The 27,977-nt window shown below is 35.9% G+C and overlaps 1 protein-coding gene across 2 annotated transcripts in view; it reads left to right on the forward strand.

Moving 5' to 3' along the window:
- The window catches only part of CAMK4 (calcium/calmodulin dependent protein kinase IV), a 203,747-nt gene that overhangs the window by 86,449 nt on the left and 89,321 nt on the right, over positions 1–27,977 (forward strand). For both annotated transcript variants that reach the window (XM_033110760.1, XM_033110758.1), the window contains one exon: positions 20,406–20,484. In XM_033110760.1, the coding sequence (XP_032966651.1) occupies positions 20,406–20,484 (79 nt within the window). The remainder of the gene's footprint in view (positions 1–20,405; positions 20,485–27,977) is intronic.

A 27,977-nucleotide genomic window follows, 5' to 3' on the forward strand; every position in this document is an offset into this window, starting at 1 on the left:
AATTCTCCAAGTCGATATTGCAGGTCTGTTATATGAAAGGCACTGGATAGTCGCAGGTTTTCATCATCAAGTCACATTAGGGAGACACTTGCATACACTTAACTATAATACAAAGCAATGTATGATAAGTTCTGTAATGGTGGAGATACAGAGGACACAGTGATTCATTTATCAGTTGAAAAAGTATGGAGGTTTCATGACGTCTCCAGATAGACAGCCAGAAAAGACTGTGTGTCTTAACGAGAAATCCTAAAACATGGAGCAGAGATTTGGGTTTGGTCTCAGTTCTGCCTCTTATGAACTATGTCTTTTTGAGTAAGACATTAACTTCTCAAAATGTAGATTCTTTATCAGTGGTGAATCATAATACCTACCTTGCTTCTTCGCTGGGCTATTGTGATTATCATATCAGATTATTCAATTCAATATGTAAAATATTTCTAGAACTCCAGCTGTATATACCATGTTCTGTGCTAGGACCAGGGGAAATAGATCAATAAGATCTACATACAAGGAGCTCAGTCTATACCAAAAGTTGCAGATTCTGATGCTTACAGAGACAAGGGCTATATTGTAAGTGGGTGAAAAAACACATTCAAAACCAGGGGGACTGATGGGTTTACTGACACACTGTAGAAAACATACCTAATCTTGATGGGGCAGCCTCTACCATTGATTTGTCTGGTTGTAGTCATCCAGGAATGCTAATCCCATGTTTCTGGGTTTAGTTTTCTTTTATTATTATTATTATTAGTTTCAGGTGTACAAAACAATGTAATAGTTAGACATTTATATCCCTCACAAAGTGACAACCCCCTCCTCCAATCTACCACCCCGCCAACATCACAAATAGCTGCCACAATTCCACTGACCCCATTCCCTGCGCTTCACTCCACATCCTGTGAATATATATATATATATGTATGTGTGTGTGTGTGTATATATATATATATATATATATATATATATATGTTTATTTATATTAAACCACAGTCGACACCCATCACTATTTAGCTTCAGGTGCACACCGCAGCAGTCAGGCACCTATACCATCCATGAAGTGGTCTCCCCAACAAGACAAGTGTACATCAAATACCCCACAAAATCTTTACAACATTACTGATTATACTCCCCAAACTGTCCTTTGTATCCCCGTGGCAATTTTGTGGTTCCTGATTGTGCTTTCTAATCCCCTCACCTTCTCCTTCATCCCCACCCCCCTCCCATCTAGCAACTCTCAGTTTTTTCTCTATATCTCTGAGACTGTTTCTGATTAGCCTGTTCATTCATTCTATTCTTTAGATTACACACATAAGTGAGATCATATGGTATTTGTCCTTCTCCATCTGACTTATTTCATTTAGCATAATGTTCTCTAGGTCCATCCATATCCTTGCAAATTGTAAGATTTCATTCCTCTTTATGGCCGAGTAATACTCCATTGTATAAATGTACCACAGTTTCTTAATCCAGTCATCTACTGATGAGCATTTTGGTTGTTTCCATGTCTTGGCTATTGTGAATAGCACTGCAATAAACATAGGGGTACATATATTTTTTTGAATTAGTGTTTTGGATTTCTCTGAAGAGACACCTAAGAGTGGAATTGCTGGGTCATAAGGTAGTTCCATTTTCAATTTTTTTGAGATACCTCCACATTGATTTCCATAGTGCTGCACCAATCTGCAATCCTACCAGCAGTGCACGAGGAATTCCTTTTCTCCACATCCTTGCCAGCACTTGTTGTTGGTTGATTTATTGATGATAGCCATTCTGACTGGAATGAGGTGGTATCTCATTGTGATTTTTATTTGCATTTCTCTAATGATTAGTGAGGTTGAACATTTTTTCATATGTCTGTTTGCCACCTGTTATGTCCTCTTTAGAAAAATGTCCCTTCATATCCACTGCCCATTTTTTAATTGAGTAGTTTGTTTTTTTGGTGTTGAGTTGAATGAATTTTTTTTTAATAAATTTTGGATATTAATCCCTTATCAGATGTATCATTGACAAATATCTTCTCTCATTCAGTAGGATGACTTTTTTGTTTCATTGATGGTTTTCTTTGCTGTGAAAAAGCTTTTTAGTTTGATCTAATCCCATATGTTTATTTTTTCTCTTACTTTCCTTGTCCAAGGGAATATATCAGTGAAAATATTACTAAGGGTAAAGTCTGCAAATTTTCTTCCTATATTTTTTCCTAGGAGTCTTATGGTTTCAGATCTTACATTTAAGTCTTTAATCCATTTTGAATTTATTCTTGTATATGGTGTAAGGAGGTGGGCCAACTTCATTTTTTGCATGTGTCTGTCCAGGTTTCCCAGCACCATTTATTGAATAGACTGTCTTTACCCCAATGTAAATTCTTGCTTCCATTGTTGTAGATTAAATGACCATATAGGTATGGATTTATTTCTGGGCTCTCTATTCTGTTCCATTGATCTATTTGTCTGTTTTCATGCCAGTACCATGCTGTTTTGATTACTATACCCTTGTAGTATAATTTGACGTCAGGTATCGTGACACCTCCCACTTTGTTCTTATTTCTCAAGATTGCTGTGGCAATCTTTTATGGTTCCATATAAATTTTAGGATTGTATGTTCTACTTCTGTGAAAAATGTCCTTGGTAGTTGATAGGAATTGCATTGAATCTGTATATTGCCTTAGGCAGTATGGACGTTTCACTTATATTAATTCTTCCTATCCATGAGCATGGTATGTGTTTCCATTTATTTGTATCTTCTTTAATTTCTCTCTTCAGTGTCTTATAATTTTCTGAGTACAGGTCTTTTACTTCTTTGGTTAAATTTATTCCTAAGTATTTTATATTTTTTGAAGCAATTGTAAACGAGACTGTTTTCTTAGTTTATTCTTCTGATAGTTTATTATTGGTATATACAATTGCAACTGATTTCTGAATATTAATTTTCTATCCTGCTACTTTACTAAATTCATTTATCAGTTTTAACAATATTTTGGTGGAGTCTTTGGGGTTCTTTCTCTATATATAGTATCATGTCATCTACATATAATGACAATTTTACTTCCTCCTTACCCATTTGGATGCCTTTTATTTATCTTTCTTGTCTGATTGCTGTGGGTAGAAATTCCAGAACTATGTTGAATAAAGTGGAGAAAGTGGGCAACCTTGTCTTGTTCCTGATCTTAAAGGAATGGTTATAGCTTTTCCCCATTGAGTACGACGTTAGCTGTGGGTTTATCGTATATGGCTTTTATTATGTTGTGATATGATCCCTCTATTCCCACTTTCTTAAGAGTTTTTATCATAAATGACTGCTGGATTTTGTCAAATGCTTTTTCTGCATCTATTGATATGACCATATGATTTTTATTTTTCATTTTGTTACTGTGGTGTATCACATTAATTGATGTGTGGATATTGAACCAACCTTGCATACCAGGAATGCATCCCACTTGATCATGGTGTATGATCTTTTTAATGTATCGCTGAATTCTTTTCGCTAATATTTTGTTGAGGAATTTTGCATCTATGTTCATTAGGGATATCAGCATGTAGTTTTCTTTTTTTTGTAATGTCTTTGTCTGATTTTGGGATCAGGATGATAGTGGCCTTGTAAAAAGTGTTTGGGAGCTTTCCCTCCATCTAAATTTTTTGGAATAGTCTGAGGAGAAGAAGTGATCATTCTTTTTTCAATGTTTTGTAAAATTCACGTTTAAAGCCATCTGGTCGAGGGCTTTTGTTTGTTGGGAGCTTGTTGATTACTATTCAATTTCACTGGTAGTAATCAGTCTATTCAGATTTTCTGTTTCTTCTTGAGTTAGCCTTGGAAGGTTGTATGCCTCTAGAAAATTATCCATTTCTTCCAGATTGTCTAATTTGTTGGCATATAGTTGCTGGTAGTATTTTCTTAATTTTTGTGTGTGTGTGTGTTTCTGAGGTCTGTTGTCACTTCTCCTCTTTTTTTTTCTGATTTTATTAATTTGGGTCATCGCTCTCTCTCTCTCTCTTTTTTTTTTTTGGTGAGTCTGGCTAAACGTTTGTCAATTTTGTTTATCTTCTCAAAAAACCAGCTCTTGGTTTCATTGCTCTTTTTCACTTTTTTTTTTGTGTGTGTGTGTGTGTGTGTGTGTGTGTTTTTGTTTGGTTTTTTTTTTTTGTCTCTATTTCATTTATTTCCCCTCTGATCTTTATTATCTCCTTCCTTGTACTCCCTTTGGGCTTATTTTGCTGTTATTTTTCTAGCTCCCTTAGGAGTAAGGATAAACTATTAATTTGAGATTTTTCTTGTTTCTTTAAGTAGGCCTGCATTGCTATGAATTTTCCTCTTAGGATCACTTTCGCTGCATCCCATAGATTTTGGTTCATTGTGTTTTCATTTTTGTTTGTCTCAAGGTATCATTTGATATCTTTATCTCGTTGTTGACCCATTCATTATTTAGTAATATGTAATTAAGCCTCCATGTATTTCTGTCTTTTGGTTTTTTTCTTGTAATTTATTTCTAATTTCATAGCACTGTCGTCAGAGAAGACACTTGACATGATTTCAATTTTCTTAAATTTATTGAGACTAACATGTGGTCTATCTTGGAAAATGTTCCATTTGCGCTCGAGAAGAATGTACATTATGCAGCTTAGGGGTAAAAAGCTCTACAAATATTGATTTAATCCAACTCGTCCAATGTACCGATTAAGGCCACTGTTTCCATACTGATTTTCTGTCTGGAGGATCTGTGTGGAAGACCCCTACTATGATAGTGTTACTGTTGATCTCTGACTTTATGTCAATCAATATCTGTTTTATATATTTAAGTGCTCTTATGTTGGGTGCATAGATGTTTACTAGGCTTATGTCCTCTTGTTGGATCAACCCCTTTATTATTATGTAGTGCTCTTCTTTTTCTTTTAATATATTCTTCATTTTAAAGTCTGTTTTGTCAGATATAAGTATTGCTACTGCAGATTTTTTTTCATTTCCATTTGCATGAAATATCTTATTCTATCCCTTCACTTTCAGCCTGTGTGTGTCTTTTGATCTGAGGTGAGTCTCTTGTATACAGCATATGCAAGGGTCTTATTTTCTTATGCACTCAGCCACCCTGTGTCTTTTGATTGGAGCATTTAATCCATTTACATTTAAAGTGATTATTGATAAGTACATATTTATTCACCTTTTGTTATTTGTATTTCTGGTTTTCATTAGTTAGAATGTTTTCATCTTTCTTCTGCTTAAAGAAGCCCTTTTAACATTTCCTGCAATACTGGTTTTGTGGTAATGAATTCTTTCAGATAATTCTTTTCTGGGAAGCTCTTTATCTTTCTTCAATTTTCAATGACAGCCTTGCTGGATAAAACAATCTAGGTTGTAGGCCTTTGTTTTCCATCACTTTGAATACCTCCTGCCACTCCCTTCTGGCCTACAAAGTTTCTGTAGAAAAGTCATTTGAGAGTTCCCTTGTAAGTAACTCCTTGTCTGTCTCTTGCTGCTTTTAGGATTCTCTCTTTGTCTTTAACCTTTGCCATTTTTACTGTAATGTATCTTGGTGTTGGCCTGTTTGGGTTTACCTTAGTTGGAAATCTCTGCACTGCCTGGGCTTGTATGTTGATTTCCTTCACCAGGTTAGGGAAGTTTTCAGTCATTATTACTTCAAATATGTTCTCGATCCCTTGCTCCCTCTCTTCTCCTTCCGGTATTCCTATGATGTGCACATTGTTGTGCTTGATGTTATCCCACAGGTCTCTTAAACTATTTTCATTGTTTTTTATTCTTTTTTGTTTTTGTTGTTCTGCTTGGTTGATCTCTGCTATCTTGTTTTCTAAATCAGTGATGTGATCCTCTGCTTCATCTAACCTACTGATAAGTTCTTCAAGTGTGTTCTTTATTTCAGTTATTGTATTCCTTAGTTCTAACTGGTTGTTTTTTATGATTTCTCTATCCTTCATTATATTCTCACTAAATCCCTTAAACAGTCTTATCATCAGTGTTCTAAACTCTGTGTCTGATAGGTTGGTTACCTCAGTTTCATTTAATTCTAATTCTGGTGATTTATTCTGTTCTTTTATTTGGGACGTTTCTTTATTTCCTCATTCTGGCTGACTCTATGTTGTTTTGATATATTGGGTAGATCCCCTAGATCTCTCAGTCTTTGCAGGATGGATTTATGTAGTATGTGTCCTTTATATTTGAATTGCACAGTCTCCCTATTCTCCTGTGTGTGTGTTCCAGATGTGTCCCTTGTGTTTTGTGTATTCTCCTGTTGAAGTTGAGCTTTAATTGCTTTTGGCTTGTCAGTAGGTGGGGTTGACTCCCAGGCTGACTAATTATGAGAATTGGCTACGCCCATAGCGTATGAGCTGCTGTGTGACGGTTGATCCCTCAGATGAGGCTTGACCCATATGGGCTCTTCTGCCTGTAGAGAATTCCCTTTGGGTGTGTCACTTGTAGGTCAAACCCGGTAATGCTTTGCTTTGATCTGGAGTTGGCCTCTGAGTGTGTTGGTTCTTGTGCCTCTTGGGCTGGGCCCTGGTGCAGGGCGATTTCAGAACAAAACAAATCAACAAGCACAGCAGCAACAACAACAACAAAACCCAAATACACTCACAGGTAAAAACAACTGACAACCAACACTCAACACAAACAAAAATATCAGAACTATTAAAAAAAGGCAAAACAAAAAATAGTAACACCCCCCCAAAAAAAATTAATACAGAAAAATGGAAACAAAGAAGAAAAGAAGAGAGGGAGAAAGGGGAAAATGTGTATATATATATATACTGTGTTTCCCCGAAAATAAGACCTAGCTGGACAATCAGCCCAGCCTCTTCCCTAGGTCACAGCTGCAAAACAGCTTTTTCCAGTTCTTGAGTGCTACAGCTCCTCTGTAATCTGACATTACTCCTCTATTCAAGGACCAGCTTAAGACTCTGGAATGGTGGGGGTAGGATTACTGTGGGAGAGTGGGGGGAGGGATTTCTGTCTGACTGAGAGAGCCCAGCCACAGTTCTTAGCTGAGGTTTCTGCCTTGAACACTGGGCACTGCAGTCCTCTATGCTGATCTCATGGCAGGACTGTGGGGCACAGGGAAAGAGCCCACAGCCTGGCTGTTGCAATCTCTGGTCTGCGTCCTGCTCCACCGCCCACCGCCCCCTCCCCCCCGCATCTCTGCAGCTGTGGATACGGATACAGGCGGGTCTCCACACCTCTCCCTTCCATCTTCCCCCACTTACCCAGTTTGCCCACCTTCAGATAATCCTCGTATGAGTCTTTTAGCTGTTCTGTGTGATGAACAAAGAATCCTTTGATGAGTTATTGATATTCAATTTGTGGTAACTTCCGTGGTAGAACTCAAGAAGCCCACCTCACTGCCGCCATTTCTATCTAGGTTTAATTTTCTTAAAATGTGAAATGTCTCCATTTGTAAAGTTGACATCTAATTACAAAAAACTGTCTAAACATTTGGTAGGCACAATGTACTGTGAAGGGTAGAATCAACTTATGAGGTGCCATCATTTCACTGGCATTTGCTCCAGTCTAGACAGGCATGCATGAGAATAAGCCACAAGGCAGAGGAAGGGGCAGAGGTAGACCAAGCTAGCTTCAAAAGACTCTAGGTTGGAATGAAAGGTACATGGTATGTGTGCCATGGGGGAGGTATCCCATAAGAGGTGATGATCACGCCGAATTAAAGAATGACTAAAATCTTGTTAGCCAGAAAATCGAATGAGATGAGTTAAACAAAAAGGGCTGCATGCTCAAAGACTCAGTGAATTGGGTATTGCTGGATACAAGAAGGAGGGCAAGAGGAGGTGAGACCGGAAACGAGAAGGGCAAGGTAGTAAGTGGTCTCACATGACATGGGAAGGAAACTGGATCCTTCTCACTGTCATGGGGAGAGTAACTACATGGGAGACACATGATAGGATTTCTATTCTAGAAATATCATTCTGTTAGCAAAATGGAGGAGGACTGAAGGGGAGTGAGACTAGGCCTAGAGCCTATTTAAGAGGCTATGGCAATGGAAATGGGAATTATGAAGAGAGTAAAATTGATTTGTAACTGAGAAAGCATTCCATTAATGTGCACTACTATTTATATAGGATATTACCAGTTTTCATTGATGTTAAAATGCACAATCTCTTCCACAATTTAACATCTCTGCAATCGGGAAGCACCCAGCCCATGGGATGTCATTGTCAAATGGTAGCAGCTTTTCTTTTTTCAGTGACCATAACGTAATGATGTCTCTTCAAATTGATGGTGTCTTTGATATAGTGAAATGCAATAATAATCCAGGACTTCTAATCACTAAACTGAATTTTAAAGCAGAGACATGGAATAAATTCTGTGAATTGATAATTCTACCTACGTCTCCAGAAAAACAGACTTTAGAAAGTTTCCTGCTTTGGTTACCAGCTATTCCCACTTCCTGAATATTCATGAGACCAGAGGAGGTAAATGCATATGCCACAGAAGATAGGATGTTGTGGAAATGAAGGAAACTGGTAAGGGGACCACTGGCCCTCTGTGAAAGATCGTTGCTGCTCAGCTCATACCACCTGCTGCTGGACACAAATTAAAAATCAGTGTTGCCAGATTCAAGAGAAGCTATCAGTCTGAATTTTTTGATGACATTTCTCAATATTTGAATGTTGGCAAGAAACTACATTTTAAATGACCCTGTACAGACCAAACAAAACCTATCTGTGTGCTCAGTAAGCTACCAACCTTGCTTCTGTAAGTCTCTTCTTGAAGGAGTGATCATACTCATTTCTAATCCTTTCAGTTTCATAATATTAAATGCTAAATGTCACTGAATGCCAGTGACAAAACTAAGGCACAGCTGGGAGAGATGAAATTTCCTCCATGTCTGTATCAGCCATCTGGTACAGCTCTCAGCCTCATGAATCCTTTAGAAGCAGCAGTGAGGGTAGTCTCAAGGCCAGCAATCTAAAATGGGTTAGTTACTTTGTCCTAAAATATGTCTGTTTGATCATCTATTGAACAGGAAAAATTCTTAGGCCCAGTGTTTTGGCATAATACAATTATATCTCATGCCTCGAAATTCCTTTCTTCTCCAGAAACAACAACAAAAGCTGTTGATGTTTAAAAAGCTGCCTGGAATGCCAAAGAAGAATTTCTTAATTCTGCTCTTGTAGACTTATCACATGCTAATCTCTTTCAGTCACAAGCTTTGTCAACATTTGTAATATACTATTAATAAATGCAAAAATAATAAACATATTGTTTTTCTCTCTTGCTACACTAATATCTGTTTCTGACTCAATAAGGTGATAGAAATTAAAACTGTAAGGGAGCAGTTCTGCTCTGGCAATGATGGAGTACCAGGTACTGCACTTGCCCTTCTCCCACCAATTACCTGGACATATTGCATGGGACGATTGTTTTCAGGCACTGAACAATCGGCATTGTAGGGCTGTGATCCCTGAGAAGGAGAACACAGGTGCCTACATTCACCTTGGCTTTCTAACTGGGAGCAATGTATGGTGAGACTTTCTGAGGCCAAGCAGGAGCAGCTGTGAAGAAGCTGAATGCTGACAGACGTATCAGAGGGAACATAGGCATGTACTGGTGGAAGACACCGCCTCTCTGGCTGAGGGTGAAGAGACTTTACTGAGCATCTTACATCTGTGATCGAAACTTCGAAAAGGTCACTCCTTGGGAGTAAAGACCACACCCTAGAGAAGGACCATGACATAGGACCAACAACAAAACCCAAATAGATCTATCTACTTTAACAACAATTAAAACCAAACTGGACAGTATCAAAAAGATTTGTAACTATTTAACTGCCTGCCACTAAAAATCCCTTTAATAGAAAATAATATAATACAGACTTCCTAGTATGCACCACTTAAAATGTCTATCACGCAATCAAAAACAAAAAGTACTAGACATTCAAAGAAGAAGGAAATTGGACCTGTAATCAAGGGAAGAAATCAATCAAATAAAGTTGGTAATGACCCAGATGTTGGCATGAGCAGATAAGGAGTATAAAACAACAATGGTGAATACAGTCAAGAACATGAAACAAAATGTGGGCCTAATGAGTAAACATATGGGGTATCTCAGCACAGAAATGGGAACGATAAAAAAGAGCCTAATGGATATTTTAGAATTGGAAAGTACATAATATGAAATATAAAATTCTGCAGAAAAAAAAATCAGTGAATTTGAAGACAAATCAATAGAAATGATCTCATTTGAAGAATAGAGATAAAAACAGCTGGTAAAAAGGAACAAAGCCTCAAAATCTTGTGGGAAAATACCAAGAAGGCTACTCTACATGTAATATGTGTCACAGAGGGAGAGGAGATAAAGAATTGGGCAGGAAAAAAAAAAAAGTTTAAATAAATAATAGGGAAACATTTTCCAAATTTGGCAAAAAATATTGTAGATCCAAGAAGTTCATTGAGCAGCAAGCATAATAAATGAAAACAAAACATAGGCATGTAGTAGTCAAAAGCCAAAAAACGAAGATGAAGGTAAAGCCACCAAAGAACATACAGTATAAACAGGATACAATGATATGAATGGTGGCTAATACCTCATCAGAAACAAATGGAGGCCAGAAGACTGTGGAACAATACCTTTAAAGTTGTGGGGAAAATCTGTCAGCCCAGAATTCTATATCTACATGATCTATAGATAATGTATTACCAAAGTGTACACTTGAAACCTATGTATTAATAACTTTACTAACAATTGTCACCCCAATAAACTTTAATTTAAAAAAATGAGAGTAAAATAAGTACATTTTAAAATAAAAGAAACAATCCCAAGTAGGAGGATATGACATAACCCAGGTACTAAAATGGGGTGCTTGTCCTTGCCCCCTACAGGATTTAGCAAGAGAAGGTAGAGGATATGGACAGACTCTAAACCCAAGCTTATTAAAACCTCGGGCTTAAGGACGACGTAAGTTCTGGGATTCAATATCATTCCTTGAAATGATATTTTTGAGAGATACTTTAAGACTGTAATATTTAACTGACTTGGAAAACCTCCAGGTCTAATAACAACTTTTACATTCTAAAGGTTAGCTATTGTTCAGCTTGTAGATTAAAAATGCCAAATCAGTAATTAAATCATTTCAGCAGTTTTCCTTCTGTTATTTATTGGTTTAAGGTTCAGATTTCTCTTTGGTGATAAAAGAACAGTTTGAAATACTCACGTATTGAAGAGCATTAAGGAGTGGCAAGCTGACAGAGATGGAGAGTGAAAAACTGTCACTGGAATGGGGAAAAATATATGCTGACATTAAACACTTAGAGACTTTGACTTTTTCAGGTTCCTATTCCTGAATATGACTCTACTTTCACCTTCAAGAAGAATCAATTTTGAGGTTACAACCAGTCTTCCTTCATAATTCATCTAATTTTTTAGAAAATCAATGAAAAGAGTAGGCTTGTTAAATAATAGCAAGTCAATCATGTGGAAGAAATACAATGATATGTAGAATTGCACACATTATCTTTTCAACATATGATTGACAGTTCTTATAAATCACAGCTTTGCTTTTAAATCCTTTTTGTAATGAGCGTTAGGAGACTCGTTCCTGCAAGCACATACACAGATTGAAAAGAAAAATAAAAAAACGTTAAAAATCAAATGCAAAACAAACAGAAGAACAAGAACTAAATGCATTAAGATGTTTAAAACTGATTAATATTTTGATATAGCTATATTCTTTAACCAAGCCCCTTCAACATTAGAAAAAGATAACAAGATTCTTTGGTTCCACTTCAATTCCCCTCCGATTAATAGAAAATGAAACTCTTCAATAACTTCTGAGGCCTAATACCCTTAGCAAAGACAGTTTTACATGGCTATGAATCATGTCATTGCAGAGACGCAGATGGAGTCCATAAACAGTAGTCAACAGTGGTTCCCGACTTCTATCTTTTAAGAGATTCCGTATCTGAAGTTCTCTTGCATTTCCGAAGAGCAAGTTGTAGGTTGACGGCAGGGGAATCCTAGCTCTGTTGCTTCAAACCAAACAATCCCAAATGTCCCACTAGGTTCTCTCCACAGAAAATCAGTCTGATTTATAATCTGACTTGATGGGAGAATGCCCATGATGCTAAGATATCTTAACATGCGCAGTCTCATCCTGATTCCCTAAAACATTGATTCCAGATGTCTGATATCCTGCTTCCATTTCAAATCCGATTTGATCTCTACCTGGCCCTTTAAATGCATTTGAGTATCTATCTCTCAGCTGGTGGCTAGACAGTTATGTCAATGCACTTGGGTTTCTTTTGGAGGAAAAAATAAAATTAAACCAATCTCTCATTCCTTAAAAGAAGAAAGGAGGTAAAGGGGGAGAATAAAAGAGTGAGATCATGAAAAAAAAAGAAAAAAACCTGTGTTAAAAGAGGTGAAAAAATTTTGAGAGTTGTTCCTTAAATGTTGGGCATAAGGAACATGTAAAGATGAATTGTAGGGTAAAAGCACCCCCCCCCCTTTTTGTACTCAGTAGCCCTAAATGTGGTAGCAAAGGACTCTATACTTGAAATGTCTCCAGACAAATAAACATATCTGGAGCTTTTCCCTCATATCCATAAGTTTGGCACACAGTGCCAGGTACCCACAGGTGCTTTTTAACATCTTTACCGGGTTTGTAATATGTGTGCATATTATACAGAGGGTCCCCCCAAAAAATGTATACACATTTTAAGAAAGGAAAAAACTGTATTAAAATTATACTGATGGTAACCACTTTGAGCACCTCTTGTAATTGCAGAAGTCAAACGTGACTTGTATTCATCTTTTGTTGTCAGTATATATTGAGTATTACAGTTTTGATACAGTTGTTTTCCTTTCTTAAAATGTGTATACATTTTTTGGCACCCTCTGTATTATATGCATATAAAATAGCATATGCATAGTATTACAGTTGATTACACATGATTTTTCAAACACATTACAAGTTTCACTACTTTCTCTGAAATGAAACTTGATGCTGTACACTTTGAGCTTTTTGCCTTTAACTTTTTTTTTAAAACATATAAACAACCACGTTAGACAACGCTAGAGCTGAAAAATGGTTTTGCCAAAATTTCTTTTAAAGAAAACCAATGTGAAAGTAGAACTCAGGCTCAGACTCCCAAGGAGTACTGATTTTCTTTCTCATCAAATCACAGCCGAAAAAGTTCTAACTGGAATAATTTCTATATTCCTTGGCCTTTTTTTTAAAGAATATGTTATAAATGAATAGACATGAGTAGTGAAGTTCTTTTTCCCCAGTTGAATAACTCTATGAATGTAATATCCTCTCATCGATAATCAATTTTGGCCTCAGGAAATTTTACAGTGACTCTCTTTACATAATCTATTTTTGAAATGAGGATACAACACGATAACAAAATGTTCTTTCTATATTAAAACTTAATGTGCACAATAATTTTTATTTTTATATAAACATATCGACAATATGGTTCCTTCCTAAAATTATAGTTACACACTTTATGCTAATCACTTAATTTCAACAAACAATGTAGATTATATTTTTGAAAAATTACTAAAATATTATTTTTATATAAATTTATTTTGGCCGTTCTGTTTTTTTAAATTAATCTTTTCATCCATTAAAAAGTAATTTCTAAAATTGTAATTGTGTGAGTGATTGATATGTTAACTAACATTGTTATTTGGTAATCATTTTGCAATATATGCAAAATCATATCAAATCATTACGGTTTATACCTTAAACTTACACAATGTCATATGTCAATTATTTCTCAATGAAGCTGGAAGAAATTAAATGGTCTTTTAATATTAATATGTCCATTACCTTGCAAAATTAAATTGGACTTTATTAATAGATTTCTCATATACAAAATTAAAAATAAATTAAAAACTGAAGAGTTAAGTCTAATATACTTGTCTCCTGAAGTTGATCAGTCAAAAGTGCATTTTGTTAAAAAAAATTTAAAGCTTTTGCTAAGACAATGATTTATATATTGAAATTATTGATAATGTGATAAGGAAATTAAGGAAGGGATGCTATTTAATATATTTTCCTTTATGTGATTTCTTGAGTAATATTATTTTTCAATTGATATAGAAACTAAAATTAGATTTTTAGTTTTTTCAATGTTTGCAAATCACTTTCCCCTTGTATTTCCTTTTTCTTTTATATTTTCAAAATTTTACCAGTTACCATGAAATAAAAATCGAATGAGTTGAACGTTATAGGCTACATTTTGGTAATCTGGCGGGTTTTTGGGTTTTTTTTTGTGTTTTTTTTTTTAGTTTCAGGTCTACAAAACAGTATATGGTTTTTAAATTTACCTTTCAACAATGTGGTTTCCTTGGAAAAGTTTTTTTTTTACTGTATTTTTATTAAGTTATAATATGTATACAGTAAATTTCATCTATTTTATTGTACAGTTCTACCTATTTTGACAAATGTTTATAGTTGTGTAAACACCACCACAATCAAGATATAGAACAATCCCATCATGCTAAAAATTCCCCCATACTCATTTGTAGTCAAACCCCCCAACTCTGAGCCCCCAGCAACCGGTGATGTATTTTCTGTGCCTATAGTTTTGTCCTTGCAAGAATATTATATAAATGGGGTCATATAGTACATAGCCTTTTGAACCTAGCTTCTTTCACTTAGAATATGACATTAGAGAATCATCCAAGCTATTGTGTGTACCCCAGTCCTTTTTATTTCTGGGTAGTCCTCAAATATATGGTTCTGTCACAGATTGTTAATCCATTTCTCCGCTGAGGAATATTGGAGTTGTTTGCAGTTTTTTTAAATATATATATTTTTTCAATTACAGTTGACTTACAATATTATATTGTTTTCAAATATAAAGGATAGTGGTTAGACATTTATATAATTTATAGTGATCCCCTGGTAAGTCTAATACCCACCTGGCACCATACATAGTTATTACAATATTACTGACTATATTTCTTATGCTGTATTTACATCCCCGTGACTATTTTGTAACTGCCAATCTTTACTTCTTAATCCCTTCCCCTTTTTCATCCAGTTTCCCAACCCCGCCTCCCATCTGGCAACCGTCAGCTTGTTCCCTGTATCTATAAGTCTGTTTCTGTTTTGTTTGTTTATTTTGTTTTTTAGATTCCACATATAAATGAAATCATATGGTGTTTGTATTTCTCTGTCTGACATACTTCACTTAGTCCAATACCCTCTGAGTCCATCCGTGTTGTTGCAGATGACAAGATTTCATTCTTTTTTATGGATGAGTAATATTCCATTGTATATATGTACCACATTTTCTTCATCCATTCATCTATTAATGGGCACTTGGGTTGCTTTCATATCTTGGCTGTTGTAAATAATGATTCAATGAACATATGACACATGTGTCATTTCAAATTAGTGTTTTGGGTTTCTTCAGATAAATACCCAGAAGGGGAGTTATTGGGTCCTTCTTTGTTTCTTGTTATAGCCTTTGTTTTCAAGTCCATTTTGTCTGGTGTAAGTATTGCTACCCCAACTTTTTTTGTTGTTGTTTTCATTTTCATGAAATATCCTTTTCCATCTCTTTACTTTCACTCTGTATGTGTCTTTCAATCTGAAGTGAGTCTTTTGTAGGCAGCATATGTAAAGGTCTTGTTTTCCTATCCATTCAGCCACGCTGTGTCTTTTTCGGAGCATTTAATCCATTTACGTTGAAAGTAGTTGTTGATAGCTATGTAGGTATTGGCATTTTATTATTCTTATTTTTGATCGTTTTTTTCCTTCTTCCTAAAGAAAGCCTTTAACATTTCTTACATTTCTGGTTTGGTGGTGATGAACTCCTTTAGGTTTTTCTTGTCTGGGAAGGTCTTTATCTGTCCTTTGATTCTAAATGACAGCTTTGCTGAGTAATCTTGGTTGTAGGTCCTTGCTTTTCATCACTTTGAGTATTTTGTGCCAATCAATTCTGGACTACAAAGTTAAGAAATCAGCTGACAATATTATGTGAGCTCCCTTATAAGTTACCAGTTGGCTTTCTCATGCTGCTTTTAAGATCCTCTCTTTGTCTTTAACCTTTGGCATTTTAATTGTGATGTGTCTTAGTGTGGGCCTCTTTGGGTTCATCTTGTTTGGGACTCTCTGCACTTCCTGTGCTTGCATATCTATTTCCTTCACTATGTTAGGGAAATTATCAGGCAATATTTTTTCAAATAGGTTTTCAAATCCTTGCTCACTTCTCCTTCTGTTACCCCTATTATATAAATGTTGGTATACTTGATGTTGTCCCAGAGATCCCCCAAAAAACTCATTTTTTTTGGATCCTTTTTTCTTTTTGCTGATTGGTTGTTTTCTGCTACGGTATCTTCCAAATTGCTGATTCGACACTCTGCTTCACCTAATCTACTACATTGATTCCCTCTATATAGTCTTCATTTCAGTGACTGTAGTCATTATTTTTGTTGGTTCTTTATAAAATATTTGCTAATCTCCATTATTATGTTTTCTATCTTTTTGTTGAAGTTCTCACTGAAATTATTGAGCATCCTTATAACCAGTGTTTGGAACTCTGCATCTGGTAGATTGCTTGTCTCCATTTTGCTTAGTTCTTTTTCTGGAGCTTTGTTCTGTTTTTTAATTTGGGGCATGTTTCTTTGTCTCCTCATTTTGGCTGCCTTTCTGTGTTTATGTCTATGTATTGGGTAGAACTTCTATGTCTCCCGGCTTTGGTAGAGTGGCCTTATGTTGTAGGTGTCCTGTGGGGCCCAGTGATCAGTCTCCCTGGTCACCTGAGCTGGGTGCTCCAGGTGTGTCCCTTGAGTAGGTTGTGTATCTTCTCCTGTTATAGTTGAGCTTTGATTGCTCTTGATATATCAATGGGAAGGATCGACCCTCTGTCTGATTGGTTGTGAGGACTGGCCATGACTACAGTGGTGGAGCTGTTGTTCAGGGGCTGATCACACAGAGCAGGATTTGCTTCAGCGGGGCTCTGGTGCCTGCCAACTCTGCTGTTTGGGCGTGTCATTTCTGGTGGTGGTTGGGTCATGCTTGGTGTGGTCTGAAGCTGGCCACTGGATGTGTTGGTTCTGGGGCTTCTTGAGAGGGGCTCAATAATAATTGTTCTATAGTTTAGTTGTGGTTGGAGGCGATCACAGCATTTACTTACTCTGCCATCTAGACCAGAAGATCTGTTTGTAGTTTCTGAGGATTATTAAAAAGCTGCTATTAAGATTCATGTTCAAGTCTGTGAGTGAACAGAGCTTTCATCTCGCCTGAGTAAATACTTAGGTGTGAGATGCATGGTTCATATAGTATTCTTAATTTTATAAGAAATTGCCAAGTTGTTTTCCAAAGTGGCTCTAATATTTTGCATTCCCACCAGCATTCTATGAGTTTTATTTCTCTGCATCTTTGCCAGCCCATGGTATTCTCTCTCTCCCTTTTTTTAATGTGTCAAAGTAAGTGTGTAGTTAGTTGTATCTTACTGTGATTTTAATTTGTGTTTCTCTAATGACTAATAATATTCAACGTCTTTCCTTGTATTTATTTTCCATCCATATGTTTTCTTTGGTGAAGTATATGTTTAAATCTTTTGCCCATTTTGTTTGTTTGTTTGTTTTTTAATTAAATTTATTGGGGTGACAATGGATGGTAAATTTACATAGGTTTCAAGTGTACAATTCTATAATACATCATCTATGTATATCACATTGTATGCTCACCGCCCATTTTTTAAAATGTATTGCTTATTTTCTTATTATTGGGCTTTAAGGTTCTTTATATTCTAAACACAAGTCCTTTATCAGATACGTGATTTGTATATATATTCTCCCTGTCTGTGAGTTTCAAAACAACTATTCTTAATTTAAATGAAGTACAATTTATTTATTTGTTCTTTCATTCACTATGCTTTTGGTTTTGTATGTAAGAAATCATTGCCTAACTTAAAGTCACAAAATTTTCTCTTATGTTTAGTTTTAGAATTCTAGGTTTTACATTTATGTTTATGATCTGTTTAAGTAATTTTTTTGTATGATGTGAGGTATAGATAAAGATTTGGGGGTTTTTGCACATGGGTATTTGTTTTTTCCAGCACTGTTTATAGTTGGAAAGACTATCCTTTCTGCACTGAATTACCTTTTTACCTTTATCAGAAACCAATTAATCATATATGTGTAAGGTAATTTCTGGATTCTTTTTTCTGTTCCGTTTGTCTCCATGTTTATATCTCCAGTCCCACTCCCTTGGTTACTGTAGCTTTATAGTAAATCTGGAAATCAAGTACATGAATCCTCTAACTTTGAAGAGAATGTATATTTTGCTGTTTTTGTGTAGAGTTCTCTCAAAATGTCAGTTAGGTTCATTTAGTTGATAATGCTGTTCACGTCTTCTACATCCTAAGTAAAAAAAAAATGCCTACATTTTTATTCTATCAATTGCCAACAGGGTATATTGAAGTCTCCAACTGTATTTGTGCATTTGTCTATTTTTGCTTTCAGTTCTATCAGTTTTTGCTTCATGTATTTTGAAGTGTTGTTGTCAGGTGCATTCACTTTTACATTTGTTATGTCATTTTAGGGGATTGACCCCCTTCGTAATTAAATAATCTCTCTCTTTATCCTTGTTCTAAAGTCTAGTTGACCTGATATTAATATAGCTGTTCCTGCTTTCTTTTGATTAGTGGTAGCATAGTAGCATCTCTTTCCCATCATTTTGTTTTCAACTTATTTACGACTTTATATTTAATGTGGGTTTCTGTACACAGCGTGTAGTTTGGTCTTGATTTTTCAATCCAATCTAATGATCTTTATTTTTAACTGATGTGTTTATAAGGTTTACGTTTAATGTAATGATGACTATGATTGGAGTAAAATCCACCGTATTGTTAGCTGTTTTATTTTTCAATCTCTTATTATGTTTTTCCCTCCAGTGCATTTCATTTTTGATTATTCTATTTTAACTCCATTGTTGCTTTATTAATTTTTCTTTTAAAATTATTTTATTCATTGCCCTAGGTTAGAGAATATATATCCTTAATTAATCAATCTACCTTTAAATAATATCATACTACTTAATACATAGTAGTATAAGGGCCTAACAGTATTTTCTCTATTTCTCCCCACCATTCTCTGTGCTATTGTTGTCATATATTTTACTTTTACATATGCTATAAACACAATGCATTGTTGATATTTTTGCTTTAGATAGTTGTCTTTTACAGCAATTAAAAATAAGGAAAGATGAATTATATATTTACTTCCATTTATTCCATTTCTAGGCTACCTATTTCTTTATTTGTGTTATCACACCAAAGTTTTAAAAAATGTGTTCAAAAATTTTTTTTAATCTATTAGCATTTACAATACGAGTTCCTGACTCCTCCTGGCTCTGTTAAAAATGTGTTGTGCTTAGGCAGGTGGGAATATGTTTGATTTGTACAACTTTTTTGTGCTTACTTAAAATTTCAGAACCATAGGACTGAATATATCCTAGGAGTTTCTTTGTCCTAATCTTCAAATTCTGACAGGTTTACTTCATCTGATCTTATTTTCAAATTTATCTGTAGTTCTGAAGTTGAGACTTAAGCCTGCCTGGTCTGTGAGTCTCTTTTCGTCCATTTTGTTCTCTTGCTCTCATGTGTGGAGAGGAAGCATCAGGACCACACTGTCCTGCATTTTACTATTCTCCTTTTAGTAATCTTACCCAGATATGAAGTTGGTTACTGAGTTCCTTCTTAGTATTCTCCTTTACAGGTGAAAAACATTCTGTACTTCAAGTTTTTTATAGAGAAATAGATCTACTTTTTCTCTATCTATCTTTAACCATGTTTATAGTATTTCCCCCTGAATGTTTCGCATACTTCTTTTTTGTGAGGGCGTGTGTAAATTAGCGGTAGCAGTATTCACCAAGATGAAAGGGGAAAGAATCTCCATGGGGCTCACATTGGCTCTGGGAGAATACCAGGGCACTAAATGATGTGGTGTAAATTCTCAAGGGTCCCCAGCTCCCTTGCCAAGTACTGGAAACTGTCCTGACCCTTATAGCCAAGTGCTAAACTTAAACCCTCTCCCTGAAGCTATGTGCCTTATTTTACTCCAGATATGTTTTTAGGAAAGCTCAGGGATTCAGAAGTTGGGTCGATGTGCTCCACAAGCTAGGCTCACCTGAGGGTCTGGCCTATTCCAAAACCACTGACTGCAACAACAGATACATGTTGTTACCTGTATAGGGATAGGACAGAGGAAAAGTGCAGACTGGAAAACCTAGAATTTTCCTGAGAAAACTATATTTAGTTGCAAGAGAAAAAATACTCTCAACAGTTGGGCTGGTCCTATAGTAGAACTTATAAACACTTATCAATTATGAGGGTAACTGTAAAAGATGCTTATTTTCAAGCTATCCCTTTTAGTTCATGTCCAGAGCATAACATTTTCTTTTTGTCTTTTTCCCCCTCAAGGGGTGCTACATCCATTGTGTACAGATGCAAACAGAAGGGGACCCAGAAGCCTTATGCTCTCAAAGTGTTAAAGAAAACAGTAAGTTTATTTCATTATATAATAGCATTCCCATGGAATCTGTGATACAGAGAAGCCAGGGGCCCTGATTCAAAGGACAAAGGGGTCAGAGAGTTGCTATGTGCTGCTAAGTCATCTGAATCTCAAATTATGAGAATGCCACCAAATGGGTTGTTGTCTGATGAACCTGTGTGACTCTGAAAGTGACTGGATGTCTGATTGAATGTGGGTGTGGAGAGAAGTATGGAAAGGAAAAAGTAACTATAGCTGGCAAGTGAACCTTGTTTTGTATATCAGTCATGTTTTGGGATATAGATATATGCCTAGATTTTCAAATGTTGGGTTTGCTTCAGTAAAGTATAACTAGACAAATGCTAATGTTTTTGGAGCTAACCTGCTCCTCTAAGAAGTTTTTATTTGAACAATAAAGAAAAATTTTGTTTGGGGATTACTTCTTTTTGCTCTATACTTGTTGGAGAGCTGATGGGGCAAAAGTGACTTAGGCTTATGTCCAAGGAGAAAGAAATGTACCAGGTGAAAGTTCAAAATACAAATGCCAGCAGGATATAATAGCCCTATGCCCCAGAGAGTGTTTGTCATCATAATGCCCTACATGCATTTTCTGTCCTTAGGTGGCTTCTCCTTATAAAATCACAGAAAGATAACATATTTTTTTTACAGCACATTCTTCCATTCTCATTTATGTGAACAAATATGTGAAATATATATCCTTATGGAAACCCAGTTGTAAAGCATACTGAGAAATATCAGAAATTTTGAAGTCAAATAGTACTTCCTATAGGCCAAAGGATTTTTTTCCCTAAAGATAGCTTAATACCACCAACTGTTATGTACTGTCTGGCACAAGGAAATTTTAGAATACTGAAGAAGACAATAATGGCACAGGGTTTTCAGTTGGGTAGAAGTAGAATGATACTTTGAAATAATGTGTTAGAATTGAAAGCCATGGCAATCTAACAAAGACAGTTTAATTAATAATTTAAATGGCCATTGCTACTAATGAAGTCTATATTCTGGGTTTCCTGTTTGGTGTAGGCAATGATTTAAGTTATCCCAGAATGTAGAGCAATCTTTTGATTGGTAGGATTTGTAATTTTCTCTTAAAGCAATTTCCTATAGTCATAAAATGTAAGGATTATTAAAAATTTTATGAAATAAAATTTCCTGTTAAATATCTACTTTCTATGAAAAAAAATTGACATGCTTTAGCTGGAATCACGCACAAAATGTTTTTGGACTTGTTTGCATCTTGTCTTACTGGTTTAAAAAATGACTAGTAAAATTTGTGAATGGTTACTTTTTGTCATATTTGAGGAAAGTTTAAAATGGACTAGATATATAAAACTATAGAAACATAAACATGCAGAAGTTACTTGTAAACACTCAAAGTCCCAAAGGACAAGGGCTGTTGTAGTGAGTATTGGTTTATGTCAAAAATCCTTGGATGACTTGGAATTAGAGAGAGTGAAGACATTTGGTGGGTCATTATTCATATTCACTGGAACGTAAAGCTCTAGTTTGCCCTCACGATCTACTCTTCTCCACCTCTATTGTGGAAACATCTTCCTCAGAAGACTGGCAGGAAGAGAATGTAGATGGGAACCAAATGTCAGATGGAGCTGCAGAGCAGTGCTGTAAGGCAGATGTTGTCAAACACAGCTCCTGCTGTGCCAAATGGAATGAGAGAAAATCCCCTGGAGAAACCTCAGCTTTGAACATGAATTAGATAGATCCCAAGCATTGTCTCCTAGAGTAAACCATGCATAGAGATGTGTAAATGAAAGAAATAGCACGCAAAACCTCAAAAAGCAATTCCCTCCAGTGTTTAATTCTATATAGGTCATGGTGACAGAAACTTCCTTATCTAAGTGAAGTGAATGAAACCGAAAAATCTATATATAGAGGGAAAGTGATGCAAGGAAAACAAAGTATTTTCCCAGAGAATTCAGCCAAGGATCTGCTCTTGAGGGGAAAAGGGGCTTTTAGAAATCACGAGTTATTTATATAATCTGTTAGACTGTGACACATGAAATTGCCTCTTATTAAACCATTTTTTTCCCTGCAAAAATGGAAATTTTGTGTGTTCAAGTAACAACTGTGGGCCACTATACTATTTTACTCGATAGTTCCTTAAGTCCTCATTTTATGACTAGACCTAAACCTAAGTGGTCTGAAAGAGAGTCTGTGTCTATCTACCAATCTATCATCTATCTGTGACAGTTTCCTAAGGCTGCCGTAATAAACGACCACAAACTGGCTTAAAACAATAAAAATGTATTCTCTTACTGTTCTGAAGGCTAGAAGTCTGAAATCAAGGTGTCAGTACAGTTGATTCCCCCTAAGGGCTCTGAGGGAGCATTTGTTCCGTGCCTCTCTCCTTGCTCCTGATGACAGCCAGCAATTGCTTGGCATTCCTTGTTGTGGATGCATCACTCTAATCTCTGCCTCCCTCATCCCACGGTCATCTTCTCCCTGCGCATCTTCGTATCATCTTCCCTCCGTGAATGTCTTTGTTTGGATTACCCTCTTCTTGTTAGGACACCAATCCTATTGCATTGAGGACACCAGTCCTTTTGGAGGGAGATGGTTCCATCCATAATACTCTCTATTACAGAGGACCTCTAAGGTGAATTTCAAAGTATTCTATTCAATATTTTAGCTGAAGATAAGTAACATTTTTATCACATTCAAGAAAGTTTCTTGAAATGAAAGTTAATAAGCATAAGAGACCTCATCCAGTTTATAGGTGATTCAATTAATACTGTGTTTCCCCGAAAATCAGACCTAGCCAGACCATCAGCTCTAATGCATCATTTGGAACAAAAAAATTAATGTAAGACCCAGTCTTATTTTCTATAATATAAGACACTGTCTTCTATACTATACTATACTATACTATACTATACTATACTATACTATACTATATTACTGGGTCTTATATTAATTTTTACTCCAAAAGACACATAAGAGCTGATGGTCCGGCTAGGTCTTGTTTTCAGGGAAACATGGCACATAAACATTTTTAAGTCCAAGAGAGTTTTCCTATCTCTTTCACAGTTAATTATTCGATCACAGTAATCCCCTTCCCAGGATCTATTTAAATACTTTTCAGCACAGTTTAACCAAATTTTATTTTGTGGCAGTATTAAGTACCTTTCGCATAGCTTAATATTTCAGGGAAGATTTAGTTTACATTGGTAATAAGAAATCATTCCTCCACAAAACACCATGACCATCACTGAGAATCCATTAGGCACTCATATATCTGGGCGATAGACAAATACTTTAATTTGTCATAGGAAGACAAACTAAAGCACCAGCTGTTACGGAGAAATTCATATTCCAATGGTGGTCAGGTACAGGACAGGGGTAATACTGATAATAAACATAAATTGTCATGTTCAGATAATTGGGTATTTTAGCTAATAAAATATCCCTGTGGGAAATTAATATGTAATTATAATACAAATATTTACAATACATATCAACCAAGGTCATAATATCTGCAATTTACTTTCCAATAGTTACACAACAACAAAAAGTGTGTGTGTGTGTGTGTGTGTGTGTGTGTATGGGGGGAGAGAGAGAAAGGAAATATGGCAAAAGTCAACAATTATTGAATTTAGGACAGTATACTAGTGTTAACATTTCAGTATATATGAAAATTCTCATAATGAAAAGTTTGAGAAAGACATTCTTCAGCATTGAAATATGGTTCAATATAGCTTAACATTTCTTTTGGCTATTCAGAAAGCATTTCACGATCTTTCAGTTTCTAGATGTTATGATAAACATTGGTGATTCTCTATCATAGATGTATTTTAGTGCCAGAATATAGAAAATGATAGTTGAACCAACTTTTTACAATACTGAAAAAAACCTGGATGTTTCCGGAAACTATCCATTTGTCTTATTGTGTCATTAATGAAGATAAGGCTTTGAATCTAGTAAAAGTAAACAAGGGAGAAAAATGAATTGAAGGGCTTTTTCCGTTGTTATTCTTGTACTGAACAAGTCGTCAAATCACTAGGGTAGCACCCATACACTACTCTTGGGAAAAGGTGGCCTACTTTGTAATTTTTATTTTGAAATAGTTAGGTTTCCAGGTAGTACCATTTTACCCCTAAATACCTTGTTACTTTGCACATAAGAACTAATTGGCTTGCAGTCATCAGTGGAAATTTTACACTGAACTTTGAAGAAGCTATTTTTTTCCTCCATGCATGAGCCCTTTCTCCTCTCCATTTGATGTGATATTTAGAAGAAATTGAATTACAGTAGAGAGATTTACTAAGCTACTTCCTCAGGTTAATGACTTGGGGGCATTAAAGGATCTGACAGACACAGCTACTAGGACAACCAGTGTTTTACAAGATGGAACCTTTTTTCCTGGTGTTACATGCTGAACTTAAAACTGCACAAAAGGAAAGAAAATAGATTTAAGCAAGTGTCAAAATTTGAACAGATTAAGCAGATGGAACTTCATCCTGGACTAAATTTCACTGAGTTAAATGGAATCACAACTTTTGAAGACTGACATGGTGATAATGGAGGCACTATTTCGGGAATGATTTCAGGAACATGCTTTATCTTCCTTAGGAGTACACACCTCAGGGTGTGTCTAAATAATTATACTCCAGCCCTATGAATATGGCTTATTTTCAAGAAAATCTAATTAAGATTTAAGAAAATTATGCTTACCAATCATTTACAGTGTCCCTGGAATTTTGGAGACAAATATTTAAATTCTAAAATGCAGATAAGATTTCTAGTTGTGTGGCTCAACTCCTGGAAAAGATTGCATTTTTCAGCTATAAAATCCCTGCCCTTTCATAAAATGCTTAGTATTGAGTCTAAGAATTAAGCTCAGTGTGTAAATTCAAAATTTATGAGTCTGAGTGCCAATCTCAGTGTGTAAATTTGAAACATATAGGTATTCTGACTCTCCTTATGAATGACTATCAGTTCTGGGGTGAGATCATGGGTCTGGAGCCAGTCATATTGAGTTCAGGATCACTTCTGCCACTTAACTACCTGTGTGACTTGGCAACAAATCATGTAAAGCTCTCAATCTCAGTTTCTTCATCTGTAAAATGGATTAAAGAACGTCTAGCTCATGGTGTTCTAGTGAAGATTCAAATGAGGTAATTTATGCAAGCTATTTCTCAGCACCTGTGCGAACATAGAAAACTAACCATGGGCCATTCATTTTCCAGTTGCTATCATGTACATAAGAGAGATGGCTGGGTCAATTTGGGCTAAAGATGTGCGCCTACTAAACACTGTATAGCCACTTTTAACCACTCATGGTCATGCTCTAAAAGTGCAGGCAAGGTCACCTTTGATCAATGATGGAAAGGAAAATAATAAAGCACTACCTCAAAGAGACTTTTTGAGTCCGATTGCAGTTTCAGAACACATTAAGGAAAGTAGTTTGCAGATAATAAGCCATGTCAAGTGAAGCGAAACTTCTCCAAGCATTCTGTCAGTTGGAACCTATTGATTTTCATAGGGACTATTAAACCAGCTTTCCTGGAATAGGAACAGAGATATTTCTATTCAGTTTGTGACAAGTCTATGTCTACAACAGAAGAAAGGTAGAGGGGTGGAATGTTAAAATCTTGGCCTGATTGGTATGCTTTACCATTCAAAGAGCCACTTGAAAATCTGCACATTTTGTAGAGAATTTGTTGTTACAATTTGATTTATTTTCTTCTTTGATAGAAATGCTAGTGGAATCTGTCACAATTCAGCTTGCTTATCCATCCTCTCATTATATTGATCTCTCATAGGTATTTCATTACATTTTTTAAATAAACACCATAATTCAGAGGTGAACTGAAGCAAGGGATGAGGGTGGAAAGAGAAAGAGAGAGAGAGAAGGAATGAGAATACAGGCATATGCCTGTGTTCCGTTGCCCAAAACAAAAAACACTTTCCAGTTATACCATCTCCTCAAGTTATCACATTTAACCCTCTAGTGCTTTTGTAAGCAGTGGGTCTTTGGATCTAAAGTGATCTTCACCCTTTGTATGGAGTTTTTGGAGCACAAAAAGAAGATGTATAAGTAGACAAAAATAGAGGAAATTTTAGAGAGAGAGCTTATGATACTGCACCCCAGTAGAAGAAAAAGACTAGAAATTTCTCAGAGAGCTGAATGGGGAAGGCCTTGTAACCAAAGGAGAGGTGCAGGGCAGCAGGACAGTTGAGAGGAGCCTAAGGTGAGGAGATCAGGGCTGGTGACTGGTGCCCAATGGACCACAACAAGGAGAGCTGACAGAGCCAGAGGAACACAGCCTCAAAGCAAACTTAAGATTCCTATCTTAGAAGGGGAAAAGCTATAATCTTAGTGTTAACAGGGAAAAAATTATAATAAAGTTTTATTTGTGTATTTCTTTATGGTACAAAGTTGAATGGTGGTCAAAGCTGCATCCACCCATTCAAAGTACAAAGAAGAGAGGAGAGAAAAAGGCTAAAAAAAGATTAAGTCATGGAACTCCAAAACCATTAATTTTCTAAAAGAGAGGAAATGAATGGCTATGTGCAGAGGATAGTAAGAAGAGATCCAAATAATTTTCAGTATTGAATTAGCTTTCAGCTGTCTTTTTTTTTTTAAAGTAAACTCAAAAAAATCACCATGTGACACTTCAGTAGTTTTAATAATAAAGATTATTATTATAATGCTAATAAGAATGGAGCTCATATTTAATTATTAAACACTATGTGTTAGCCCCTGTTGCATGTTAATGCAAAGTGCCCCATGGCAGTGTGTTACTTACAAGAATTTTAGAGAAGTGGCATGCCCAAAGTACACAATAGCATGGAGGATTTGAACCCTCTGGGTCCTTTCTGAGAGAGAGAAAGACAAATGGAAGTCAGGAATGATTATGGCCCCGATTTGGGACTGAAACTAGATGTTGCTCAGCACTAAGCTGATAAAAGATGAAAAAGCCTTATTGACACAGACACAGAGAAGTTCTAAGTCACACTGTGAAACAAGGATATATAATATTCCCTGTGTGCAGAGAATACAAGCAACATATTTTTTTTCTGATACTATTAAAACCTAAATTTAATGAGTCTCAGCACACAATGTTCACTAACAAATGAAAGAAGAATAACTGGGGAGTGTGTGAAAGACAAACTCCCTGCATTGCTTGGTGTGAATTTCTGTGTTCTTTGTCTTAATGGTAGATGGGATGCAGTGATGACCCCAGGTGTGACTGAGTAGATCGAGTTCCAATTTCCTTTCTGCTGTAAGTGCCAATATCACAGGATAAAAAAAGCTGTTCATACTTATCTCAACCCCAGAAGTCTGAAAGATATGTCAAATGGATGGTTATCTGCAATGCCTCACAAACACAAACACACACACTCAGACACACTATCCCAAGCTCTCCCTGGGAGGATTTTTCATTGAGATTTGGAGATCAGAATAGCCTAGAACCGTCCTTCCACATTGGGGTGTTGTGTTAGTTTCCAGGTGACCCAGA

This window comes from Rhinolophus ferrumequinum, chromosome 7 (assembly GCF_004115265.2).
Source record: "Rhinolophus ferrumequinum isolate MPI-CBG mRhiFer1 chromosome 7, mRhiFer1_v1.p, whole genome shotgun sequence".
Taxonomy (NCBI): Eukaryota; Metazoa; Chordata; class Mammalia; order Chiroptera; family Rhinolophidae; genus Rhinolophus; species Rhinolophus ferrumequinum.